Source organism: Papio anubis, chromosome 3, assembly GCF_008728515.1.
Source record: "Papio anubis isolate 15944 chromosome 3, Panubis1.0, whole genome shotgun sequence".
NCBI classification, from domain to species: Eukaryota; Metazoa; Chordata; class Mammalia; order Primates; family Cercopithecidae; genus Papio; species Papio anubis.
Genome location: NC_044978.1, coordinates 5,661,447 through 5,688,843, shown reverse-complemented (window position 1 = coordinate 5,688,843; position 27,397 = coordinate 5,661,447). Strand labels below are relative to the sequence as shown.

Sequence of the window (27,397 nt, the reverse complement as noted above, 5' to 3'; positions counted from 1 at the left end):
AATACAATTGTTTGTGTTTTAAACTTGCCAAGAGCATCATGGACTCTTCTGGCAATTACATGATTAAAACTTAGTTTTAAGAGGAAGGAAAGTAATCATTTTTCTTCTTGCCAAGATGTAAACGAAGATGCACGACTGGGAAAAAGTCTTCTTACAGGATCATGCCTTATGGACAAGGGCTTATGGCAAAACTGTGGAGCCCAGCTTGGAGTGCCCCGAATCTGAGCACACCAGGGTGACAAATACAGAAGCAAGGATGAGTGGTCTGAGGGAGGGGAGATGGAGGGGAGCTGCGGGATGGATTGCAGTGGTGCTGGGGGCCCCGACAGTGGATCAGGCCAGGAGTCCTGGCTGCCGCTGAGCTGTCCTGGTGGCCGCTGGAACCACAAACATGATGGAGCTTCTCCTGGTCCAGTGAGCGCCCTGGGTGGAACAGGAAAGAACACACTGGAGCAGGCGTTCTGCATTCAGGGAACCGCCCCAGGACAGCTGTGTGTTTGGGCCTTCTTCCTCTTCGTGGCTTTCCCGGCATGGCCTCGGGCTGCCATCACACCCTTCTTCCCCTTGGGCCTCCTGGTCTGACACTCCATATGCCTCCCCGCCTGCCTCCTGCCTCTGATTTCAATCCTTGGGCTCTCAACAACTGGTCTCCCCTTTGTCAATATGGAGAATGTGTAACAAATGGCCTCTGTTTGGCGAAGGTGGGATGGCTGATACCTGTGAATGGACCTCTGGACAGCTCCTCCTTCCCAGGCTAAGGCTGCAGAGACCCAGACAGTGACAGCAAGCAAAGAAGCAGCGTTGTGGCCCGGGACTCTTGGAGTACTCACCAGCCATGAGGGACAAAGGCTGAGACGCAACATGAAACATGGACATAAATGTGGTTGTTTTGAATAACCCCCCGAATAACTGGGAGCGACACTACCTCTCTCCATAGTGTTTTACTTGGTGACACGCAGCGTATATATGAGAATGAAGGAAGGATCTTGAAGATCGTGGTTCCCACACAAATCACAAGCACCATTGCTAATGTATGGTTACAGTAAAAAGTCCTATGCAGTTTCTCAACTGCCACCCCCGCTCGTATGAGGACCATGAGCCATCATAACCTGCAGGTGGATCATGAGACATCATAAGCGGCTGTCAGCCTGGCTGCCGCCTGGTACCAGAGGCTGGTGTTTCCTACTCAAGGTCTGAACAGACTTCTGCCTTTAATCTTTCCTGGGCCAGGTTCTATTAATACATATCAAGCAACTATGAAAAAAATGACTCGATTATTTTCCTCAAGCAATCAAAAGTAGTTTCATATTATTTTATATTAGTGTGTGAGATTTACATTCATTTGTATACCATTTTTTAAAATCCTTAATTCTAAGACTTGGAAATGAACTAAATAAATCTATGTCCGGTGCATTTAAGTTCAGGATTCAGGGCAAAATAGTGCAAGCGGCCAACGTAAACTTGTCACCAAAGGCTGCAGAAGAATGCAGATATATGTGACATGTCTGAAAGCCCTCCACAAGATGTTTGACTCTACTAACCTTGAATTACTTTGGTGTGAGAAGCAGAGTTGCTCAGCCGATGCAGAAATAAAGCACTGCATTTGATCAATCAAATTCAGACCCTCAACTAGCCCACACGCCCAAGTGTAACCCTTGTCTTTGCAGAGCCTGGGTTGCGTCACCATGATGGCGCTGTGGCCACATTGCAGTTCTCCAGGGCACGCCTGTGGTTCATCCATAAACTGTTATCAGTTTCCACACCCACCAGCCTCCCATTGCTGTGGAGCCTGGTTCAGACCTTGCCTTTGCTGGATCCTTCAACAGTAGGTCTCACAGTGACGGAAGCTGTTTCTGGGCCTTGCACCCTCTAGTCCTCTCAGCCAGGAATGTGCATGGAGGTCACATTCCCAGGGCCAAGGAGGTTCCATGTGAAGCGGGCAGGGGGTGGAGGCTCCACTTTTAGCACTCCTTTATTTTCAGGGACGTTTACTACAGTCCCACCTCTGGCCTTTCTCCACTCTTCACACTTGTCTCCCCAGTAGAGGAGAAGTGATTTACGTTATTGGGGAGCTTGTGAAGGGGTTCCTTCCCTGCTTCTCTCTGAAGGGCCAGCTGTGCACACAGAGCTCACAGTGTCCCCTGCTCCTCTGTTCTCTGAGTCTCACAGGTGCAGGGCCTTGGTGGGCAAGCCTGTGTAATTCAGAGGTGTGGTATTTAAACCACATTCTCCAGTATCCATCAGCTTTGTTTTAAGAAAGAGGATATTTTATTCTCCATCTGCCATACCCTGTGTCTACCTCGGTGAGTTTTCAAATTAGTGAGGGTGCAGGGGTGGCAATTATGAGGGTCCCTCAGACCCCAACATTCTAAAAAGAGAGAAAACAAGCTAGCTTTCTGCTTCCAAGGAAACTATGAGACAGAGAAGAAAAATAGAATTACTTGCATATTTAGCATGCAAAATCTTCATGCAAAATACAAGGAAATAGAAATAACTGTGAGCCATAACATTGCCCAGTGCTAAAGGGAAACAAAAGTGAAGTAATTGAGGGAAAATGGGGTTAAATAAGAAGGTCAGAGTTTAGATTAAAATGTTGAAGCGGGGACTTTAAAAAGTGGAAGTGGGCCGGGTGTGGTGGCTCACACCTGTAATCCCAGAATTTCAGGAGGCCGAGGCAGGCGGATCACCTGAGGTCAGGAGTTCGAGACCAGACTGGCCAACTAACAGTACAAAAATTAGCCGGGTGGTGGCATGCTTCTGTAATCCCAACTACTCAGGAGGCTGAGGCAGGAGAATCACTGGAACCTGGGAGGCAGAAGTTGCAGAGAGCCGAGATGGTGCCGCTGCACTCCAGCCTGGGTATCAGAGCGAGACTTCATCTCAAAAAATAAAAAATAAAAAATAAGTGGAATGATAAGGTGGAAGTTCTAGTTGGGGTACTGGGGAGAAGGGGCTTGTGGGTCTGTTACTGGCTTCTAGGGTGAGGCCATAAGAGTGCTCTGGGAGAGCCTGGGTGAACTTGGGTGGTGACGCTGGATAAAGACTGGACACGGGCTATCCCAGGGATGGTGGTGGAAATGGGGCCTCGACACAGGCTCAGCTGGAAGATGGTGCAGAATCCTAAGGTAGGGTCCTCCGCAGTGCTTCCGGGGTCGGGAGCTGTTTTCAAGAACATTAGGGCTCACTTTCTATAGAAGATATTTCTCCTTGAATTTATGGGGTACTCATTTTAGTGTTCCAAACATGTATTGTGTAACCAGAAATACAGAATTCAAATTTCTGAAGTGATTTGGATTTTTTTTTTTTAAATAAGTGTTTTGGTCAACAGAATAATTTAAACCTCTCTCTAAAAAGCAGACATGCTTTGCAACAAGTATTGCCGGAACAACTGGATATCTGATGGAGAAGAATGAAGTCGTGTTCTTTCCTCACGTCTAACACAAAAATTAACTCAAAGTGGATCATAGACCTAAATGTAAGAGTTAAAACTTTAACACTCTTAGAAGAAATTAAAGGGGTAAATCTTCATAATCTGGGCTTAGGCAAAGCCTTCTTAGATATGACACAAAAAGCACAACTGACAAAAGAGAAAACTGATGTTGGATGTCATCAAAAGTTTAAACATTTTATGCTTCAAAGGACACCATCAAGAAAGTGAAAAGAAAGCTCACGGAATGGGAAAAATATTTGCAAACCATATATCTGATAAGGGACTGGCATCCAGAATGTATAAAGAATGCTTACAACTCAAAAGACAAATAATCCAATTAAAAAATGGGAAAGTTCAAAGAGCTGAAAGCAGAACTATCAGACTCAGCAATCCCATTACTGGGTATATAACCAGAGTAAAATACATTGTTCCACCATAAAGACACATGCATGTAAATGTTCATTGCACCACTATTCACAATAGCAAAGATATGGAATCAACCTAAATGCCCATCAATGAGAGATTGAATAAAGAAAATGTGGTATGTATACACCACAGAATACTATGCAGCCATAAAAAAGAATGAGATCATGCATTTTGCAGGAGCATGGAAGAAGTTGGAGGTTATTATTCTTAGCAAACTAACACAGGAACAGAAAACCAAATACTGCATGTTCTCACTTACAAGTGGGAGCTCAACGATCAGAACACATGGATACAAAGAGGGGAAAAAAAAAGACACTGGGGCTGTTTGGAGGTTGGAGGGTGAGAGGAGGGAGAGGATCAAGAAAAACAACTAATGGGCACTGGGCTTAATACCTGGGTGATGAAAAAAGCTGTTCAAACCACCCCCCACCACCCCTGACACGAGTTTACCTATACAGCAAACAAAACAAAACAAAAAAACTGGGAAAGGATTTGAATAGACATTTCTTCAGCAAAGACAGACAAATGCCAATAAGCACATGACAGGATACTCAACATGACTCATTACTGAGGAACTGCAAACAAACCCACCATGAAATGCCACTTCACACTCTCTAGGATGGTTGTAATTAAGGACAGCTGGTACCAAATATTGGCAAGGATGTAGAGAAATTTGAACTCCCCTACACTGTTTGTGGGAATGCAAAATGGGGCAGCCAACTTGGAAAATAATCTGACAGTTCCTCAAAAGTTTAGCATAAAGTTACCATCTGACCCAGAAGTTCCACTCCTAGTGGCAGACCCAAGAGAAATGAAAACGGGTCCACAAAAATGTATTCTTGAATGAAACACATGATGGAAATCGAAAAAGTGGGAAAAACTAATGTCCATCAATAGGTAAATGAATAAATAAAATGAAGTATATCCATACAATGGAATAATTCTTTGTAAATGAAAGGAATGAAGTACTGACTCATGCTATAACCTTGAAACCATTATGCTAAGTGTAAGAAGCCATCTACAAAGGACAGCATATTGTGTTATTCTATATTGAAATGTCCAGAACAGGCAAATCTGTAGAGCCAGAAAGTAGTTTTGTAGTTGCCTTGGGTGGCAGTGGGAGGAAATGGGGAGTGACTGCTAGTGTACTAGTGGGTTTGGAGTTTCTTTTTGGAGTGATAAAAATGTTCTAAAATTTGTGATGGTTGCACAACTCTGTGAATATACTAAAAGCTGTTGAATTGTACACTTCAAATAGATGAAGTGTATGGTGTGTGAATTCAACCTCAATATATTAAGTGCTATATTTTTAAAAAGTTAATATGCATAGTATATTTAAAATGTAATTCCCTCCCTCCCTCCCTCCCTCCCTCCCTCCCTCCCTCCCTCCCTTCCTTCCTTCCTGCCTCCTCCATGCTTAATTTATAAGCCTGAGATAGAATATGTTTACATCCATGAAATAAAGCATAATTATATTGTTAGTTGGGTAATAAGAAAATATAGCAAGCCAAAAGTGGAAAGTTCATTTAATTTGAGAAACTACAGACAGAGAGGATATCTGAGTTTTAGGCAAGTCTCCTTAATGATATTTATTCATTTTTTTATTCAACATATTTATGGGACATGTATTAAACATTTGAGGCACTGTACTAGGTGCTACTTTATGATTTCACAGGAACATATATTTTCCATAGCACACACCTGAGACCAAGTTTTAAATGTTTTATAACCAGTCTGTTGAGGCTACATCCTTCCTTTTTTCTAGCAAGTCATTTACAGTAGCTGACTTTGGTCTATCACAAATTGCTTACAAAGATAAAACCCACAATCACATTTGGAAATCTCTTGCTATTTACAGAAATGCGAAGCACCTTCTTAGAAAATTCATAAAATAGCTGTGAGTCTTGAACAATGTCTGAGTGTGTCTTGTAGCACCGTTAGGTACCTCAGAGCCACAGGGAGTGGGGTGTGGAGGAACCAAGTCTGCCTTTTATGGGTCCTCCCTCCACCACTGGGGCTGCAGATCTACTTTGGTTTAGGAGGGCTGAACACTTGACCCAACCGAGGTTAGTGGCTGGTGTCAGTCTCATGGCCCCTAGAGATATGGGCTGATTATGAAATAGCTCTCAGAAGAACTGGGTCTACAGGATCAAGTCAGAACCCACTTCTTCTCAGAGCAAACCCAAGCCTTGGGTCCACGTGACTTCAAAGTGCTATCTCAGGACCACCCCAGACCCTCTGAACCTGCATGTCTTGAGGTGGATCAGATGAAGCTTAAAAGCCCAGGAAGTTTGCAAACTACTATCTTTGATGAACTCAGCTCTGAGGTGGACTTTCAAGGTCCCTTTGAAAGTAAAGGAAACTAGGATCTTATAATTGAGGACTGTTGGAGGCTAAAAGGAATCCCCTGGGCCTGATCTAGTTTATGCTTACTTCTTCACAACTTAATTGAATTGGATTCTGGAGATTAGGCATATGGACAGGAAGAGTGGCCACTCATCTCATCTTTATTATTATTATTTTGTCTTTTTTTTTTTTTAACTTTAAGTTCGGGGATACCTGTGTAGAACATGTAGGTTACATAGGTATATGTGTGCCATGGTGGTTTGCTGCACCTATCAATCCATCATCTAGCTTTTAAGCCCTGCGTGCATTAGGTGTTTGTCCTAATGCTCTCCCTCCCTCTGCCTCCTACCTACCAACAAGCCTCAGTGTGTGCTGTTCCCCTCCCTGTGTCCATGTATTCTCATTGTTCAACTCCCACTTATAAGTGAAAACATGCGGTGTTTGGTTTTCCGTTCCTGTGTTAGTTTTCTGAGAACAATGGCTTCTAGCTTCATCCATGTCCCTGCAAAGGACATGATCTCATTTTTTTAAATGGCTGCACAGTATTGCAGGGTATATATGTGCCACATCTTCTTTATCCAGTCTATCATTAATGGGCATTTGGGTTGGTTCCAAGTCTTCGCTATTGTAAATAGTGCTGCAGTAAACATACGTGCGCGTGTGTCTTTATAACAGAATGATTTATAATCATTTGGGTGTATACCCAGTAATGGGATGGCTGGGTTAAATGGTATTTGTGGTTCTAGATCCTTGAGGAATTGCCACATTGTCATCCACAATGGTTGAACTAATTTATAGTCCCACCAACAGTGTAAAAGCATTCCTATTTCTCCATAGCCTCGCCAGCATCTATTGTTTCCTGACTTTTTAATAATCATCCAAAAAGAGCCCGTATAGCCAAGACAATCCTAAGCAAAAAGAACAAAACTGGTGGTATCATGCTACCTGATTCAAAGTATACTACAAGGCTACAGCAACCAAAACAGCATGGTACTGGTACCAAAACAGATATATAGACCAATGGAACAGAACAGAGACGTCAGAAATAACACCACACATCTATAACCATCTGATCTTCAACAAACCTGACAAAAACATGCTATGGGGAAAGATTCCCTACTTAATAAATGATGCTGGGAAAACTGGCTAGCCATGTGCAGAAAACTGAAACTGGACCCCTTCCTTACACCTTATATAAAAATTAATTCAAGATGGATTAAAGACTTAAATGTAAAACCCAAAACCATAAAAACCCTAGAAGAAAACCTAGGCAATACCATTCAGAACATAGGCATGGGCAAAGACTTCATGACTAAAACACCAAAAGCAATTGCAACAAAAGCCAAAATTGACAAATGAGATCTAATTAAATTAAAGAGCTTCTGCACAGCAAAAGAAATTATCATAAGAGTGAAGAGGCAACCTACAAAATGGGAGAACATTTCTGCAATCTACCCATCTGACAAAAGTCCAATATCAGAATCTACAAGGAACATAAACAAATTTACAAGAAAAAAACAACCCCATCAAAAAGTGGGCAAAGGGTATGAACAGACACTTCTCAAAAGAAGACACTCATGTAGCCAACAAGCCTATGAAAAAAACTTCATTATCATTGATCATTAGAGAAATGCAAATCAAAACTGCAATGAGATATCATCTCATGCCAGTCAGAATGGCGATTATTAAAAAGTCATCTCATCTTTAATCTGAGGCTCATTCCTTTCATTTGTTCTCAGTAGACCAACCCAATTATCTTTGTCCTGGAATCAGCAGTGAAGTTGAAAAGTAATCCAGGAGAAAAAGTGTCTATATATATTCCTAGCAGATTTTACTCCTATGGAAAAAAACACATTTAGAGAAAGTGGAATTTTCCGAAGGAGAACAATGTAATTTTAAAACAAAAATAAAAGGGAACAAATTTTCACCAAATAATTAAGCCATCAAAAATGTATGCATTATTTAAGTAAAAAGTTTTCTTTTTTACCCTCAGTGTCTGAATTTTCTTTATCGTTTACCAGGATTCATGATTCCTTTTGTAACTTGTTCTCATTTATTCAGTTGAGTAATTACACTTTGTCAGACAAATATCTAAAATTTTATTATGTAACTTGCAGATTTTCAGGACAATTGAAGGAGGAAAATGGCAGAAGAGCTCAGGAAAGACAAAAATGCAAGACTGTGTCTAAGTTTATGCCTCTCTTGAGTTTGATGATCCACTTTTAATTTAATCATCTGAGTATCTCTTGGGGTTTCTTCCTTCACAATGGAGGAAAGTGGGCTCCGCCGAATTCACTGGAACACCGTCCTTTGAGGAGAAAGAAACTCTGAACAATAGATGTCTTTTTCAACAACTACTGCCAATGTTTTGAAAGTTCTCGTTTGTTTTCAGCTAGATAACAAAGGCTGAAGAGTCGCCTTCTTTCCAGTTGATCCGATGGTTTACTGGTGCTTTTAAAACACATTACATAAATCCTTAGAAATCTTTTGTGAAGGTAAATTCAGTATTTTTAAACAGTAATCCTTTGCTCTCATGATTCATGGCATGGAGACAGCACGCAGTCTTCCTGAATCAAGGTGAACGTTGATATTCAGTTTTCAAGGTAACACACCATATGAGGCCTCCATCGTCCTGAGGAGACCTGGCATATTGCCTTTTCCCAACAAAAAGTCTCATTTGCAGATGTACCTCAATTAGTGCAAACTTTTTTTTTCTTTCTCTTTTTTTGGGGGGGTTGGGGGATGGGGTCTTGCTCTGTTGCCCAGGCTGAAGTGCAGTGGTGCGATCAAAGCTCACTGCAGCCTTGACCTCCTGGGCTCAAGTGATTCTCCTGCCTCCACCTCCCGGGTAGCTAAGACCACAGGTGTGTGCCACGATGCCTGGCTAATTTTTAAAAAATCTTTTATGTTTTGTAGAGATGGGGGTCGCCCTGTATTGCCCAGGCTAGTCTGGAACTCCTGGCCTCAAGGGTTCTTTCATCCCTCCTTGGCCTCTGAAAGTGTTGGAATTACAGGTGTGAGCCACCATGCCCAGCCCAAACTCATTTTTTAATGCAATAATAGTGTATGCAAGTGTATATATATATATGTATATAGGTATGAATGACCATGTAAAAAGGCAGTTGTCTCTTGTGTTACAAGTTCTCCTAGAGCAAACACAGATGACTACGCTAAAAATATTTCAACTCAGGCTCCGTGGCTCTTCTCAAGGGTATCAAAAGAACTTAGATCTCAAAGGTGGTACTTTGGCCAAACTGTTTCCTAATCAAATGACCAGTTAATTGGTCAGTGACTGGGATTCTGCTCCATCGTGCTCTCTCCTTTCTCCACCAAGCACCATTTTCTTTGGAGTTCTATGCCACTCAAAGACTGTCATTAAGCAAGCCGTGCTGCAGGAGTACTGGTGCCCAGGACTGAGACTTAGTGCATCACCTCTCCAAGCAACCCACTGAGATCCTTGCTGATGCCTCCACATTCTCATCAGTGAGCCAGTGCTTTCCCAGCCTATACTACCATGTCAGGGATTGCTCTTGTCTGCACCCTGTATTGGGAGCCACAGAGTGGCAGTGTCTGAGGAAGCCTTTGCACAGGTGGATGGGCAGGGCAGGCAGCCAGACAGGCCATTCATCCGTCCGTCAACAAGCAGGGCCTGCTATGTGCCAGGCTTCATGCCATGATGTACTATGTGTGATAAGTCTCACAGAAACCCATGTCCATCAGAAGCTTTTCTGCTCCCCAAGGCAAGGGAGAAATTTTTGTGCACTCAGACTTTGGGAGGGGACTCATGTCTTTCACCTTGTTCTGTGAGTTCTCCAATCCTTAGTGATTTCTTTAGTTTTTGATTGATTGGTGATCCATGCTAAGTGATGTCTTTTCTGGAACTCAGTATAAGATGACAAAATTCCATGAGCTGGGTCAGAAATAGACAGTAGCTTTTGCTTTCGTGTAGACCTCCTTTTATCAGGGATGGAAGGGACAGCACAGGATTGTGGCCACAGACACTGAGGATGGCTCCTGGGTGTGGACAGGGCACAGAGAAGGGCCTGGTCTGAGGGGTTCCTTTGTGCAAAGTGGGACAGAGAGGGGCCCAGAGCCGCATCTGTCTGCAATGTCCACTCCAAGTTTGGTTGCTGCAGGAGCAGGTCCCTGCTCAGAGAGTTCATCCTGAGTAATGTGAAAAGAAAGGAGAACATGACACATAACTGAACAAATGGAAAGCTAGGATTTTTCTACCTTCTGGAAAAACAAGGTTTGTATCTTTTTTTAACAAGTAGGAACTTTTATGTATAGAATTATCCAAGAATAATATATTTACAATGTGCATGGCCTTGATTGTGTTAATGAAGCTATTATTCACACATGAAATGAAAATCATCTGGCTTTGGAGGCCCACTTTGCTGATGGTGTTTTTTTTGGGACAAGCAATAGGATCAGTTATGCAAGCAGGAAGAGAACGATCAGGGCCAGGGCGCAGTGGCTGGGCTGGACAGGCGGGGCGGTGCCGGCGCGGCCCTTCAGCATGCACATCACCCTGGACCAGGACCCGTTGTTGGGCAGTGGGGTGATGCCCACCACGTTGCACATGACGTTGTAGACGTCCACCGATCTGATAGGAGCGGCTCTGAAGTTGGATTTGAAATCTGAAAGGGAAAGGCAAACAAACAAGTTGTCATGGCAGCTCTGGGGCAGAGGTGGGCTGAACGCAATAAAGAAGAATTACACTCAGGCTGCAGGTGGCATTCAGATTAGGGAATCAGCTCCATCAGTGGGATGTGGCCTAGAGAGTGTGAACATAGAAGGGTATCTGGAAGGCTGTAGGTTAGAAAGGGAAATAGCTTTCTATGGCTCATGGAGATGAATTTCTTTAAAAGACAAGCAGCAGAGCCAGGCTTGGGGGCTCACACCTGTAGTCTCAGCAAGTTGGGAGGGCGAGAAGGGAGGATTGCTTGAGCCCAGGAGTTTGAGACCAGCCTGGGCAACAGAGCAAGACTCTATCTCTAAAACAATTTTTTTAAACTAGGCATGGTGGTGTGCTCCCAGCTACTTGGAAGGCTGAGGCAAGCAGATCACTTAAGCTGAAGAGTTCAAGGCTGCAGTGAGCCACGATGGTGCCACTGTACTCCAGCCTGGATGAGAGAGCGAGATCCTGTCTCAAAAAAAAAAGGTAATCAGCAAACAGATTTTCTTTGTGCGTAACTGTGCTCTCTTTGTGACAACAGCACTTTCTTTGGGAGGCTGGGGGAGGCTGAAGGGCCATCTGATGCTTCTCCATGTCTGCAGAGCGCAGTAGAGCCTGTATGGCCACAGAGTGACTGTCTTGCCCTTAACCAAATTAAATGCTATGTCATCTTCCAGAACATCTATCTAGCCAGGACCGACAGCCAGACTGCCAGTGTCTACTGCAGAGGCCACACGACAGCCAGACTGCCAGTGTCCACTGCAGAGACCGCAGGACAGCCAGAGTGCCAGTGTCCACTGCAGAGACCGCAGGATAGCCAGAGTGCCAGTGTCTACTGCAGAGACCACACGACAGCCAGAGTGCCAGTGTCCACTGCAGAGACCGCACGACAGCCAGAGTGCCAGTGTCCACTGCAGAGACCGCACGACAGCCAGAGTGCCAGTGTCCACTGCAGAGGCCACATGGTAACTCAAGAATGTTTTCTCACTTTGCTGCCCCGTCGAGGTCACAGGTCTTGATGGAATGTGAAACTGTGCAGTTTTCTCGGTGCTGGCTAGCTCAGCAGCCACGGCGATGGTTTCCTAAATACATTTGGAAGATGAGTGGAACACTCTTGGGGAGCATTTTACCAACAGATAAAATAAATTAGCCATGTGGAAAATGAGCAAACTGGCATCTGAATCAGGGATCCATGTGCAGGCTCTCAGGGATCTAATGGAGATGACCACTGTGCCTCTGCCCAGAGTGACCCCAAGCTCAAGAGTCGGGTAAGAACAGACAGGTAAGGTGACCATGCCCAGCATGGTGAGCGAGGGGCGCCGAGGGTGACTCCGCAAGCCTTTGGAGGGATTTCAATCAAGGGATTTCTCCTCCTCTTCAGGGGGCAAATGAGAGGCAGAATTCAAAGCACTTGTCCATTTAAAGAGTGAATGTAAGATTTTAGTAATATACATAAGAAGCTTCACTTTTAGGACCCAAACCAGAGCTTCCAACAAAATACCCAATGCTACATTAAGGTTGAATTGAGGGAGGAGATTTGATCCATTGATAAAGGCCTGTGCCTGTGCTTTTTAGTTCCCCTACAACTTTTGAAGGAAATGAGTTGTTTGGGGGCTGTAAAGCCAAGTTTTTTAAGATATTAGAAAATAATCTTTATAACTGCTTCGCTAAATAATCATAAATACTTCCGTTAAAAAGCAAACAAACAGCAAAACACGGCAATCTATTCCAGAGGTATCAGCGCCAAATTCTGCTCCTCTATTTATCCTCTATTTATACATTGGAAAAAAGGTAAATATAGACACTTCTGCCACATAGTATGTTAGATCCAGGGCAACTGCCCAAGTAGCACGTGTTGCTCCCTTTGGAGAATTAAAGTTGAATGCAATATAAAGCGGTGTGTGGGCTCCACCACCAACCTGCCCCCAGCATGCACTAGCTGAGTGACCTCAGGAAATAGGCATAGGAAGTCGTCATTCCTGGCACGTTGTGTATACTCAGTAAATGGTCACTGCTATTATTAATAAATATGTATGACAAGGGCAAATTGTGGTTTGAATATATTCACTTTGTAAATTATTTGGAGGGTTCACTTTTCTTCAGGGGCATGGAGGATAAGGGTCAGCTTCTCCTCAAAGTAAAAATTGGTTTTAAAAAATGTAAAACCTGGTTAGCCACGGTGGCTCACGCCTATAATCCCAGCACTTTGGGAGGCCAAGGTGGGCAGATCACCTGAAGTCAGGAGTTCAAGACCAGCCTGGCCAACATGGTGAGACCCCGTCTCTACAAAATTTACAAAAATTAGCCGGGTGTGGTGGCAGGCGCCTGTAATCTCAGCTACTCAGGAGGCTGAAGGAGGAGAATTGCTTGAATTGGGGAGGCGGAGGTTGCAGTGAGCCAAGATTGTGCCATTGCACTCCAGCCTGGGCGACAGAGCGAGACTCTGTCTCAAAATAATTAATAATAATAATAATAATAATAACAACGTAAAACCTGCCCAGAGAGGAGAAAGGAAGGGCTGCCCCAATATCCCAGCCCCTCTCAGTATCGAGGCAAATCAGACAATCAGAAGAGGATAGTAGTTACACTTCCCATCCGAGGAATCAACTGCAGCATGAGAAACCAGTGGAACGGTTGTTCCAGCGACATGGAAGCAACTCTTCTATCTCCTTCTTCTCATGTGACCTGGATGTGCTAATCCTACTGCCACATGGGGCCATGCCTGGCTGTGTGTGGGTGGGAGGGCATATGAGGCAGTGGACCATAATAAGCCCAGGTGCCCCCCAGCCTTTCAAATATCCACTTCTGGATGGGCACTATGGCTCACACCTGTAATCCCAGCACTTTGGGAGGCTGAGGCAGGAGGATGGCTTGAGGCTGAGGAGTGCAAGATCAGCCTGGGCAATATAGCAAGACCTCAACTCTGCAAAAATAAAAAAATTAGCTAGGTGCGGTGGTGTGTGCCTGTAGTCCCAACTACTCAGAAGGCTGAGGCAGGAGGATCTCTTGAACCCAGGAGATAGAGGCTACAAGTGAGTCATCACGTCACTGCACTCCAGCCTTGATGACAGAGAGAGACCGTCTCTAAAAAACAAAACAAAACAAAAATCCTCTTCTTTAACACTTCACAGGAAAAACTGAGATCAAATTCTTCTGACAAAAGTATTAGAAAATGTTATCTTTTTATACTGAAAATATGAAATCAAATTCTGTGCATTTAAGCAGAGAGGAGAATTGGGATTTCTTTCCCATCCCATCTAGTTCATGGCCTCCTGTTCTGCAGGGTTAGTGCTTTGGGCTCAGTGCAGAAACGATCCAGGCTGAAATGAGAAAGCTTTTAGAAAATTCCTGAATAGCAAAACAACGCCTGATCCAACTGAGGACTCAGACAGGCTCTACTGGCTCAAGATGGCACTTCAGACATGGACTGAGAGTCCAAGTTATCCTCGCGCGTTTACATTTTCTTGGTTATTAGAGAAGATGTGTCTCTTACAGAGAGGAGGTTCTGCAGGCTTACACTGTGCCTGGCCACCGGGGGCTGCTTTCCCAGTGAGGCTTGCTAGCTCTCAGGCAGCTCACCAACTCACACTCCTGCTGTCTTATCTCGAACGTGGAGTTCTCCAGGGCAAGATTAGACCGTTCAAATTAGAAACTGGGATTAACGAGAGAAAAGCTCTCCTGCAGAATTACTTCCCTTTCTCTTTGCTGGACCAGACTCATTGACTTCTAAGGCAGCATCTGGGCAGCTGCAGTGATGCTCAGCTTTCTCCCTAAGCAAGAAGCACATACGGTTAATCAGGAGGGATGCACCTTTATCTCAAAGTGCAGCTAGATAGCTATTAAAGGCCTTGCTCTTAAATTTTCTTCTCAGTAAACAGCCAGTGTGTAAAGCTGTTTAATTTTTCATGAGAACTGGAGCCAGAACGTGATGGTTTGCGGGAGGCTCTCGATGCTGTATCTGCCTGGAAACATTTTGCAATTAGCCCAGTCCATTTTCATCAGGGGTCATCTATCTGTCTGTAAAAGACTGGGAGCTTTTAGTCTTAAAGGAGCCTATGACGGAGGCCTCTGTTAATGGACAGAATCTCTTCACTGAATTTTAACTTTAAGCTAATGCAGCTTTGGGTACCTTGTTTAAAATTTGGGGTTTGGGGCTAGATTTGGTTCTGCTTTAAAATATTCCTGAGACTCGGCTGGGCACAGTGGCTCACGTCTGTAATTCCAGCACTTTGGGAGGCTGAGACAGATGGATCACCTGAGGTCAGGAGTTTGAGACCAGCCTGGCCAACATGGTGAAACCCCATCTTCCTACTGAAAATACAAAAATTAGCCAGGCATGGTGGTGGGCTCCTATAGTCCCAGCTACTAAAGTGGCTGAGGCAAGAGAATTGCTTGATCCCAGGAGGTGGAGGTTGCAGTGAGCTGAGATCACACCACTGCACTCCAGCCTGGGTGACAAGAAACTGTCTGAAACACACACACACACACACAAGAACACACATACACACACACACACATATATTCCTGAGACTCTCATTTGTATATAGTCCTTCCCAGACAACTGCTTTGCATTCATGATCCTATTTCCCTCATCTGGGAATGGAGGGTGCCACACTTTTGAATGAAAGCCTTGCTGACTAATGTTCTCCCAAAGAAAGACCATGACCCTGGAATGTATCCAATGTAATCCAGCAGTTACCCTCAGCGTGCTCCATTCCTAATTCCTTTAGCTTTGGGGCTCTGCATGTCTGACCTGGGGTTCGGCTGACAGGGAGCACCTGATAACCATTATTGGTTAAAGGCAGCATCTTCAGAACCCTCTCTTAGGCCAACATCATGAACCCTGTTAGTGTTCCATGAATTTGCTGCTACTGCTTCTAATGCTCCCTTGAGGACTTGGGAACCTGGATCACATGCGGAAAGGGATTTGGACTAATGTGTTTCCTAAGCTCAGGCACCCACGAAGGTTGCAGAAACTGACACCTCATAGTTCTTAACAGGGATTTTGTGGCAAGTAGAGTGAACCATGGTAGGCCGAATAAGGGATGCTGACATACGTCTTTGATCTTACTACACTGAAGAGATAAGCAGAGCTTGTAGATGTGATATCTAACCTATAATTTGAAAGGCAAACGTGGACTTTTGGGGGCTGAAACATTTTGACCAACATCTAGAGAAAGGCATTCAGAATACAGGCATCAAGGTAGGCTGCTTATAATTAGTACAGGAGGAGGGACTGTACTAAGAAAGAAGGATAGCTCATGAACCAGTCAACTGGTTGGTTGATGGCTGATGGCTGTTGGACGCTTTTTTCCCCTTTTTAATTTTTGTTTTTGGGAGAAGAGGGTGTTCAGGTAGTAGTAAGATCTTGAGTGTTTGGCAAACTTTTCCGAAGTATGAATTGACAGGGATCCATCTGTTAAATCAAATGACCAGATAGGCCTCCTCCATCTCTCCTCTCCTCCAGCCCTAGGAATTAATCTGGTCAAGGAAGACAAAGCAAATTTGCTCTCATCCAAGGCATCCCTCGTCATTCTGGCTCATTCTCAAAGTCAGGCTCAAGGTCATTTCCGCGCCTGCCCTTGAGCACATCCCAGCTTCTGGTTGGGCCCTAAACTAAATGAGCCTCCCTGAGGTGGGTGCTGTAGATGGAAAGGACTGTGGAAGAGCCAGACCTTGAGAAGCGATCGCATCAACTGTGAGACTCACAGCTGTCAGCAACCTGGTGTCCAATAAGCTTTCCTGGACATCAGATAGCTGTGAAATAACATTTTGATGAATTAGGTAAAAAATGAATCACAAACATGTGGAATACATTTTCTTCACTGCACTCAGGATTCAAAATTTACGAGGCAAAGTATTTGGCTACATTTGCCAAACCCAAGAAGCATTTGAAAGGAAGCCAGCAAAAGATGTTTCATGGAGACCGGCTGGGTTTGCTCTGCTTGGCTCATAAAGAGGGTCTGTAAGGAAATCTGCAGCCTCTCCTGGCACCCATAGCCCCCCCTTACAGATGCTTCCCTGGGAATGGGGTCTGAGAGATCTGGTCATTTCCTCGCCTACCAGGTCCGAAGGCCAGGAAGATGCCCCGCATGTCCATGAGCTCGTTGTCGTAGCCGTGCCATCCACGCTGCCAACCTTCCCGCCTGCCGGTGCTGTTCATCCAAAACGGAAGCATCTCTCGATTCTGAAACCAAGCAAGGCAGACACGTGACTCTGAGTCCTGAGTGGTGCTGAGCGGGCATCTGCTCCACGCTGCCCCTCCAGCAGGGGGCGCTTTCCTCCTCTGCACACTGACTGAGCCACCCAACCTCCGCTGCCACTCTTCCTGCTCCAGGCGGCTCAGACCTTGGGCAGCAGCCTATTCAATTGCTGAGTGCCCTGGTTAACAAGATGTTTTCCTACATGGGGCTGAATTGTGTCCCATAATCAGTTTTAGAGCCACTAAATATAGTAAGTTAGTGGCAGAAGGGATGTTAAAGCGTATCTGTGGTGTCATAAAAAATGTATTTGGTCTTTGTCCCAGGTTTCTCACCTAGAGCTCCGAAAACCAGGGGTACAATTTCCTGAGTGATAAGAATGTCTTTGGCTTTCCATTTAAAAGGAGCTATTTTCTCCCACACCTGAATTAATGCTACTGAGAGGGGACCTGGGGTTGGGGGCTAGACAGCTTCAGGGTGGAGGCTGGCCACCAGAGGAACCAGACCAGGAGAGGGGAGAGGGGTTGGAGACTGAGTCCAATCACCTGACCCATGATTTCCTCACTCGTGTCTGCTCAATGAAGCCCCATATGAAGCCCACGGGGCGTGCGGTTCCGGAGCCCCTGGGGAGTGGAAGCTCTGCCTGCCTCACCTCCCATGCTTTCTCTCCCACAGGCCTCTCTATGTGGTGCCTCCCTAAGGGCCATCCATTCCAATAAAACAGTCGTCTTAAATGTAGTGTGCTTTCCTGAGTTCAGTGATTGTCCTAGTGAATGATCAACCTGAAGTGTGACCCCTCGAATGTAGCCAAATCAAACACAGGTGCCGGCATCCTGGGGACCTGGGACCTGTGGCTGGCATCTGAGTGGGGGCTGTCTTGTGGGATGGAGTCCCTTGACCTGTGAGGCCCACTCTAACTCCAGGTATTGTTGTCAGCATTGAACTGAATGGCGGGATATCCAGCTGACGGAGAATCGTCGGGAAACATTATCTATCTAATCACATTTCCTAGCAAAGCAGCTGGAGCCCAGCCTCAGCACATCCCAGCGCCCTTTCCCATGCAGCCCACCCTGCCCTTCTTCCTCCTAGCCCTGACCTTGGGAGCAACTCCAAGCCAGCCTCCTCTCCTCTGTTAATGAGCACACTGGAAGATGGCACCTTTGCTTCCCTTTTCCAGGCTTTGCAGATCTTAATTTCCCTCAACCACTCTTCCTTTGGGAGGGGTTCCAGAACCATCACTTCCCATCACCCTTCTTTTCTCCAGAACCAAATTTTCTACAGCTGCTCACTTCCTATGAAATAGAGGACTGAGAGAAGGCTTTGCAAGTCCTGTGGAGGCTGCAGCCGGCTGGGCGCAAGCCTAGTCATGTACCACAGAAGCCACTCATTCTTCTAAGACCTCACCAAGGACGAACCGTCCATCCTTGCTACGCAGGTTTCAATATTACAAATATTTACTACTTCAAATGCAGGAGGTAGAATAGGCTAGTCATGATGAATGAGTAGAATCAAGACCGCTAAGCTACCAGCAATTTACAGGTTGGCTCACGAGACTAGTAACAGTATCATATGTTTAGTGAGCCAAGCAGTCCACCAAGAGCTGACACCAACATCCACTTAACCATCACAACATCCCAGTGGGGATGATACCATTTCCTCCATTTTGTAGTTGAAGGGACTAAGGCTCAGAGAGGTGAAGTGACTGAGTCAGAGCCACACAGCTAGTGCAAGGCAGGGCTGGGACTGGAACCCAGGTCATCTGTCTCCCGGTGCCTGGGCCCCTTCCACTCCATACTGCCAGAGGTCACTGCAGTGCTCCTGCTGGCACTGGCCAGTGAGCTGTCACCTTGCACCTCACATCCTCACTCACAGAGTGTGACCAGAACCAAAGCACTAACAGGATTTGGGAACTGGGTTGGTGCAGTTAAATTGGGTTAAATTCCAGCTGCTACTTTCTAGCTCTGGGATCTTGGCTATTTCACGTCTGTGAGCTGCAGTCTCCCTGCTGGTCCTGGCCACCTTGTAGGGTCTGTGGGGGATGGCATGACTGTGTGCTAAGTCCCTGACATACAATAAGTGCTCAATAGGTGGCAGCGGTCTGGTCCGCAGATGCCCCTGGCGGTGGGGCCAGGCACCCAGGCCGTATGCAGCCGGGCAGTGTGGGTCGTGAGGGCTGAGCCTGCTTATGCTTATTTAGCTGTCATATCACATTGCACAGCCATCTGCTCTCACCCCATAAATCGCCCCCTCGCATTGCAGCTTTCCAAGTTTCTCCGTTTCCTGAGTTTCCCGCATCCCTCGTCCCTCCTTCTCCAGCTGTGGCTCGTGTTTTTCCATGGGAAGGTTTCTTTCACTTACTGCATCTCTAACTTTCTCTTTTTCTTCCTTATCTGTCCATGGTGATGATCACAACACATCCCAATTTAGTCTCACCAGCTAATTTAATGTGTTGCTTCTCCCTCTCACAGTCTACAAGGCGGAGAGCACTGAAGCACGAAGTGGAACTCTTTTGCTATGAACGACCTCACCAATTATGAACCTCATAGTCTGTGTGTGTGCCATGACAAAGAACAGAAGCAAGAGAGATGAAGCCCGACGGCCTAGATTCCACAAATCAACACACGCAGCCATGAAAACCCCAGCCCTGAAGGTGATTTTGGCTCTTTCTAGTCATAGGTAAATCGACTCATTTTTATTAAAATAACAAGTTGCCCCAGAAAAACAATTGCTCTTACTGAGGAAAAAATCGTAGCCACCTGGCGGGTCAGGTGCACAGGTGACTGTGTAGTGTAAGTGATGGACTCAGCCTTCATTTCACAATGCTGCGGCGACGATTTTCTTCTTTTCCCTCTGCCAGTGACTTTTAGCACCTCTGTTTTGTACCCCACATTATCTTTTCAAGGGCATACAGCTGAGGCCAGGCCTACGAAGAAGGGCCTGCCACACGCCTCTCCACCTCCACAGCGGGAATCCCCACCTGTGGATCCGGAAGCTCCTGGTTGGCCTGCTGACCCCATCCAGCCCCTGCAGGGCCCAGGGACTGCCACACAGCGCCACCTAGTGACATCCCGGGAGGCGACCCAGCCCTCCAGATCTGGTCGAAGGTGAGAAACAAGGGTGAGGGTGGGCTTGTGTGTGTGTGTTCAGGGGCAGGGGGGCCTCTAAGTGGGATCCCACTGTAGGGTGGGCAGCCAATTCCCAGGGTGGCAGGAAGCACCCGGTTCTCCTGCAACGTGTGCTGGAGGGGGTGGCTCCCCACTCATCATCTGGTGGGGAGGAAATCCACTCCACACAGGCAGAGAAGGAGTGGGGGGGCCCCAGGTGAGAGGAGTCCCAGGCGACGGTGGAACGTCCCTGCCAGCATGTAGGAGAAACCCATGACTTCAGGGCTGGTTTATTCAGTCCCACGGACATGCACTGAGTGCTGGATTCATGCCAGGAACTCGGCTAGGCTTCTGGGGTGGGGGGCACAGAGGTGGAGGGCGGCTCCTTCCCTTAACAGAGCTCAGCTTTAGTGAGGGAGGAAGGGGGCTGCAGCTGCTGGGCATTGACTCCAGAGTAAGTCGCTACCAGGAGTGGGTGCCCAAGCCTGAAAGAGGGAGGGAGGCTCAGGCCCAGGGATGCCTTCAGCGGAGGGGACACGGGAGGAGGCTGTGGGAGAGTCAGTCAGTGGGGACGCAACTGTGTGCATGTGTCCTACATGCATGTAAGCACGTGTGTGCATATGTGTGTGAATGTGTGTGTGCATGAGTGTGTATGTGCCTGGGTATGAGAGTGTGTGTGAGTGCATAAGTGTAAGCATGTATGTGTGTGCACGAGTGTGTATATGTGAGTGTGTGTTTATGTGTGTCTGTCTGTGTTGTATGTGTGTGTTAAAGTTTATGTGTGTGTGAGTGTGTGTAGCAGTGGGGTAGGGAGATGGAGAGGAGAAATCAGGAGGAGGAGTCCACACAGGGAGTCCAAATAAAGAGGATGGGGTCACTACAACGGTTCTGCAGTGACAGAATCCTGGGAACTCCAAGAGCAGGGGAGCCCTTGAATGACCTAGGTGGGAAAGACGGAAAGAAAGCTGCCGTCAGAGAGAGATGGCTGGAAGAGCTGGAAGGGGAGAGGAACTGGGTTGTTTTGCTAGCGGGGTTGTGGCAACTAAACAGGGTGATCAACTCTCCTGGTTTGCAGCTGAGAGAGTTTCAGGGATGCAAGACTTGCAGTTTGAAAACCAGGACAGTCCCAGGTGAACCAGGACAAGTTGGCCACTGTACAGTCAGCACTATATTAGGAATTTAGGTAACATCTTCACCCATGGTGATGTGCTCAGCGCTTCCCAGTGCCCTCCAGGACCCCTCCTCTAGACAGGGGTAGACAGCAATGCCAGGACCCTCCTTGATGAGCCCCTCAACCAATTAATCATTTCTAACAGGAAGGAACCAGAAATAAATCACCCCACACCAGGAAGTGTGGTGAGAAGCGGCTGAGCGGTTGCCTTCAGGCTTGCGCGGTTTCATGCGGGTGCCTGCATTCTATTTGGGTGCCTGCACTCCGTCGCCAGCTCCCCGTGATAATGCCTGTTACATGCTTGCATTACTTTGGGTAGCCAAGGGATAATTATGAGATAAGGGTTATAATTTCTAAACCAGGCCTTTGTCTTAATCATCCTTAGCATTAAAATGAAAAGAAACTGCAACATTCGCGCTTTACCTCCAAATCAGAAACCCAGTAAATACAGTTTGTTCTACACTTGCCAGGGCCCATCCGTTTGCATTCAGCATTGTAGGATCCCTTTGTGTGCTGAGCTGAGCTGTGCTGTCTGGGGAGCACACCCAGAAATGCGAGGCTGCGCTGGGAATGAAGGTGCAGGCGGAGGGAGGGGTGGAGGGACAGAAAGAGGCGGGGAGCACCGAGTGGTCCATGTTCATTATTTGCTGTTGCACATGGGCAAGGTGTGGCTTTGGCAAACTCTAGGCGCATTTACTTGTCTTTTTGTGATGCATTTTTGGAATACATAAGCATATATATTTCTCACCCATTCCTTCCTATCTCTCTCCACCATATATAGGAGAATGGTTGCAAAGCCAGGAAGAATAGCAGAGAAGGCTGGTGGCCAACAGCTGCCCAACATCCAGCCTCCAGCTGTGTCCTACATCCCTAAATGACTCCTCTCAAGGTGGCGGGAGGGTTGAAATCTTGTCTTCCCTGGCATCCCACCCAGAGTAGAGGTGCCGCTGCAGGGCCTCGTCTGGTCCCTCCTGCTCTGCCTGGTGCTGCCCCTCTGGCCTTCTTCCCACAGAGGCCACAGCGTCACTCCCTGCTGGAAACCAGGGTGCTCACCACCCACACCAGTGCATCCCATGCTGGCTGCACAAGGACCACCCTGAGCTTGGCCTGGACCTGGCTCCTGGATATTTGCATTCAGCAGGTCAGGAGGAGCTGAGGAATCTCTTCTGAATGTCCCCCAGGTGGTCGGGATGTGCAGTCAGGCATGGGAACCCCTAGAAGCTGCTCACCTGGCATCTGCCATAGGCCATGTAAAAGGATGATTGTCCTTTTCTGAGAAGTGCCTGAGATCAGGGACTGTGCCTTATCTCCCTTTGTGTGGCCCTGGGCATAGCAAAATGGGCCCTCCCTCTTACAAAGTTCAAAGGGCTTCAAGGGACCACAGAATTAGGCACAGCATTAGCTGGCACAGGGCTGCTTTCCAACAGACAGGAGTTAGGGCGGCCCTCCAGCTGCTCCAACAGGTGCTTCATTCTCAATGGCTGGCACCCATGGGGTGCTGGTTGTTACACATTTTAACTATCGTGTCTCCTTTCAACTACTGAAAGTATAATTCTCATGAGGTGTGGGGTCAGGGACCCAAGTTCTTCCCTTTCTCCCTTGAGGCATCACAGCAGGTCTCCAGGGAACTGGGGGACACCGTTGAAATCTGGTCAGATGAAAATAAAAGGTGAAACCTATCTAAGGTGTATTAGAGGCCTAATACAAATCCGCATTTTTCTTCTAGGACATGGTTATAACAGACGCCTCCCACCTCCCTGAAAATACAATACACTTCTGACATCCTCCCAGTCTAAGAAAAGTCACCAATAATGTTCAAGCCATGGGTGGCTTCAGTGAAAACTCTGGTGAAATGATGACAGTTTGGCTGGCTTGGATGGTTTTGCTGCTAGTGTGAAGGTCGAGATATGGTTTCTATTATAAACCACGCTTTCTCGGATTTTGTGGCGTTGCTATTTTAAATTGTCCTGCAAAGGGGCTTGCAGCCAGCGGGACTCTTCGGAGCCCGTGGGAGTGGCGGTGATGAGCCTTTGAGATGTGTTTGCCGCATGCCGCTCCAAAGAGATGTTCTCTAACCATTTCCCTTTCTCTGTCTTTCTAAAACAGAATGTAATTGCTCAGGCAGCAGACCACTGGCCTGACCCCAGAGAGCCCCTGGCCACACACTGCTTGCTCCTCGAAATGGGAATTGCAGGCAGCAAAGTCAGCAGGGAGCCAGAGACGCAGACGTTCTCGGCGTGGAGCGAAGCGCTGGAGAAAAGCACTCAGTGGATGGGGTTTCTTTCTTCTTTTCTTTTTTTTTTCCGAATCACGTTGATTGCAGTGCAGCCAGGCTGAGAAGGGTACGCCTGTGCTCCCATGCAGCTCACACAGATGGCCCTGGTCGCCACCAGAACGCATGCAGCTTCCCGCCCCGCATCTGACTTCCTGAAGCTCAGGCAGGCCTGGACAATACCACACGAGCTGCCACTAAAGCTCCAAAGCCACGTTTTCCAGATTGTCTTGATTTCCCCAGATATTTTGGGTCCAGGCCTCACAGCCGTTCAACCACAGGCTTTAGAATTGAGCCTGGCATTTCATATCCTGTTCCAGTTTTCAAAATAAATCTCTCCTCTGGAGAAAAATATCAGCCTCCTTTAGAAGCTTGGGCCTGAATTTGCTGCATTTCTCTCAAGTCAGGCAGGGGTCCGGACCATGTTCTATGATCTTTCACCAAGCTCTGGGGAAATCTTTCCCCATCCTACCTTCATGAGCATGGTGGCATAAGATGGACACTGTCCAGGAGAGGCTGCAGGAATCAGCCCCTCAGGGCTGTGTGTCTCGGCCTTGGACTGTAGCTCTGGGTCAACTGATGCGAGGAGAATTCGTGCTTTCAACATCTCTTCCCTGTTGAAATCTCTTCTGGAGCTATTAATAATTAGCCAGGGTTGAAAGCCTGACTTCACTTTCTTCTCTGTTTACTTGGTGACTGGTTTACATGGTGACTGGTTTACACACCAGCCATGTGAACAACCTGTCAATAAGTAGAGTCAGGAATCAACTGCCTCAATATTTAATAATTCGTACCACCCACTAACATCTACTGAGACTCTACTGTGTACAAGTTCATGATGGGAAACAAAGGTCGAGATGCCAAAGACCTGTCCTCAGGGAGCTTCCACTCTAGGAGGGCAGAGTCCAAAACAAACAAATGTAGCATCAGGTCTTACGGAATTCCAAGCTGGAGAGCATTAGCAACTCTTGAGTGTTTCCTGGTAGAGATGGTGTTTGATTTGGCCTTTGAAGGACAGGGAGGGATTGGCACAGAGAGGGCATTCCAGGGATTCTACTGATTATTTATTAGGCTGATTGAAGTTATTTGGGCGAGCTCGGTTACCTCTCCCTGACCACCAAATTCCCAACACTTAAGTGTTGCAATGGAAGAATTGTTTTCACAACCAGAAAAATTTTGGTTCTGGTATATGCAAATCACCCATGTTGGTGATAAGAAAGAAAGGGATTGGGGTAAGGAAGAAGAAAAGGAGGTAAATTGGGCTTGGAGCAACTGTAGAGGTTTTTACAGTATGACATGAGCAAAAAAATTTAAAAGGACGATGGTAGAACTTCTGTTTCTGCAAGTGTGAAGGAGCCGAGACGTAGCTCTAGACCCCACGGAAGCCAGAAGGGTGAGTCTGTAACTGGGAAACACGAGGTCAGAAACACATTGAACATTCTGATGAAATGTCTGGAACATCTTAGAAGAACTGGATGGGACTGTGTGCTTCATGGCTAGACTGGAATTCAAGTCCTGGGTTTGTTGCTCAGAGATTTGTAACCATAGGCATGGGACCTAAAATGATGAGCCGCCATTAACTCAGTAAAATTGGGATCGCAGTATCCACAATGCAGAGAGAGTGAACTGAGGAGGTACCTAATTCCAGATAGCCACTACTGTTATGGTTGTTATTGACCAAAATTTTAAAAAAACCCATATATTTATTATGTGTAAAATATAAAATAACTTGATGTGTAAGTCATTGAAACTTTTGGGAGGACCACAGGGAGCTCTTTCCAAAGTCTACAATGATCCAGGCATGAAAAATTAAGATTGTTGTTCACAGCAACCAGTATTACTAATTAAAGGTGGATGAAATCACATTGACAGTCTGTTTAGCGGGTCAGTGTAAGAATTTTCATGGAACTGCTCATGACCTGTTTGACTTTGTTCTTTGACTCTGTTCTTCCCATGAGCTGTGAATTACATTACCCTGAAGATAATGGATCATGATCCTCCCTGGAAAAATTCCCTGTGGTTTCCCATTGAACTTAAGATTAAAAAATACCAAGTTTTTTGTTTTTTTATCTTGAGATGGAATCTCGCTGTGTCGCCCAGGCTGGAGTGCAGTGCTGCAATCTTGGCTCACAGAAACTTCTGCCTCCTAGGTTCAAGTGATTCTCCTGCCTCAGCCTCCCAAGTAGCTGGGATTGTAGGCACGTACCACCACGCCTGGCTAATTTTTATATTTTTAGTAGAGACGGGGTTTCACCATGTTGGCCAGGCTGGTCTCAAACTCCTGACCTCAGGTGATCTGCCTGCCTCGGCCTCCCAAAGTGCTGATGTTACAGGTGTGAGCCACTATGCCCGGCCACAAAAATACCAAGTCTTAAGATAAAAAATACCAAGTCCTGGGCCAATGGTCCCTTGCTTACCTAAGCAGCCCCATCTCGTTGCCACGTCCCCTCTCCTGGCTCTCCACACTTGGCCACCTGGCCCATTCTTTCCATTCCTCTAACTCTCAAAGGTCTTTCCAGCTCAGGTTCTTCAAGCAGACCGTTCCCTCAGCCTGGAGAGCACTTCCTCTTCCCGCCTGACCACTGAGAACTCCTCCTCTGGGTTTCAGCCTCAAGCTCTCTTCTCAGAGAGGCCCCCGTAGCCCCTCACCTACATCGGGCTCCTGTTTCCCCCACCCCAGTACCCTCTTTCATGGCAATCTCTGTGTCCATGACAGCTCTTACCACAGTGATTTATTTGTGTGGTATGTGTATTTATTTAGTATCTACTGTCTTCACGAGCAGGGAGAGCGGGAGGGGGACAAGGACTCCCAGTGGCTCCCCACTGTGGAATTAGAACTTTTCATTGGCCATCACATGCAGTCGGCACTTGGCACACATCTGCTGGTTTGCTAGGCGCATGATGGCTGATGCACACGGCCTTCACAGTGGGGGATGGAAAAGTATGCTTGAGTCTGCTGCAAACTGCCCTTCTCCACTTGGCATTTTGCTGTGTTGTGCCTGACTCTCCCATAATTTAGCATCACCGAGCCTGCCTCCTCAGTGTCCTTGGCCCACCATGACATTGTGACAACCCAACCTGCCCCAGGCCCCTGGGAGAGGGAGTGGCAGGGTGCCCAACTGAGAACCCCAGTGGAGCCAGCCTGGGCAGGGCTCCCGTGCTCTGGGGAAGAGCGTGATCTTCATCCCCTGGAGGGAAGACGCAGGGCAAAGGCTTTCCAGAGGACAGGGACCAGGTCTCAGGTAGGACTTCCGTGAGGAAGGCCCATTTCCTATGACAGGCTCAGGCTGGACCCATGGAGGCAGCCTGTGCTTTACCTCTTTCTGTTTCATCCTATGGGGATAAGAACACTTTCAGATTTCTCTCCTTTCAGGACAGGAGGCCGGAGAAAGGACTGACAGCAGCTGGAAATCCAGCTGGTTTATTAAAGAGTGCAGGGGCAGAGGCAAACTGGGGGTCCCTGGCCAGGGGGCTTGCTTTACTATGGCAGGGTCAGCAGTCCCACTACATGACTGTGTAATCCCAGCACTTTGGGAGGCTGAGGTGGGTGGATCACAAGGTCAGGAGTTCAAGACCAGCCTGGCAAATGTGGTGAAATCCCATCCCTACTAAAACTAGAAAAATTAACCAGGCATGGTGGCAGACACCTGTAGTCCCAGCTACTCGGGAGGTTGAGTCAGGAGAATCACTTGAAACTGGAAGGTGGAGGTTGCAGTGAGCCGAGATCCCGCCACTGCACTCCAGCCTGGGCAACAGAGCAAGACTCCGTC

General features: G+C 46.8%; 1 protein-coding gene across 1 annotated transcript in view; it reads right to left on the bottom strand.

Moving 5' to 3' along the window:
- Positions 1-8,071: 8,071 nt before the first annotated feature.
- The window catches only part of ENPP6 (ectonucleotide pyrophosphatase/phosphodiesterase 6), a 126,578-nt gene continuing 107,252 nt past the window's right edge, over positions 8,072-27,397 (bottom strand). Inside the window, exons 7-8 of the mRNA XM_009207945.4 lie at positions 16,944-17,067; positions 8,072-10,842 (exon numbers count right to left, since the gene is read on the bottom strand). Coding sequence (XP_009206209.2) covers positions 10,637-10,842; positions 16,944-17,067 — 330 coding nt within the window. The 3' untranslated portion in view covers positions 8,072-10,636. The remainder of the gene's footprint in view (positions 10,843-16,943; positions 17,068-27,397) is intronic.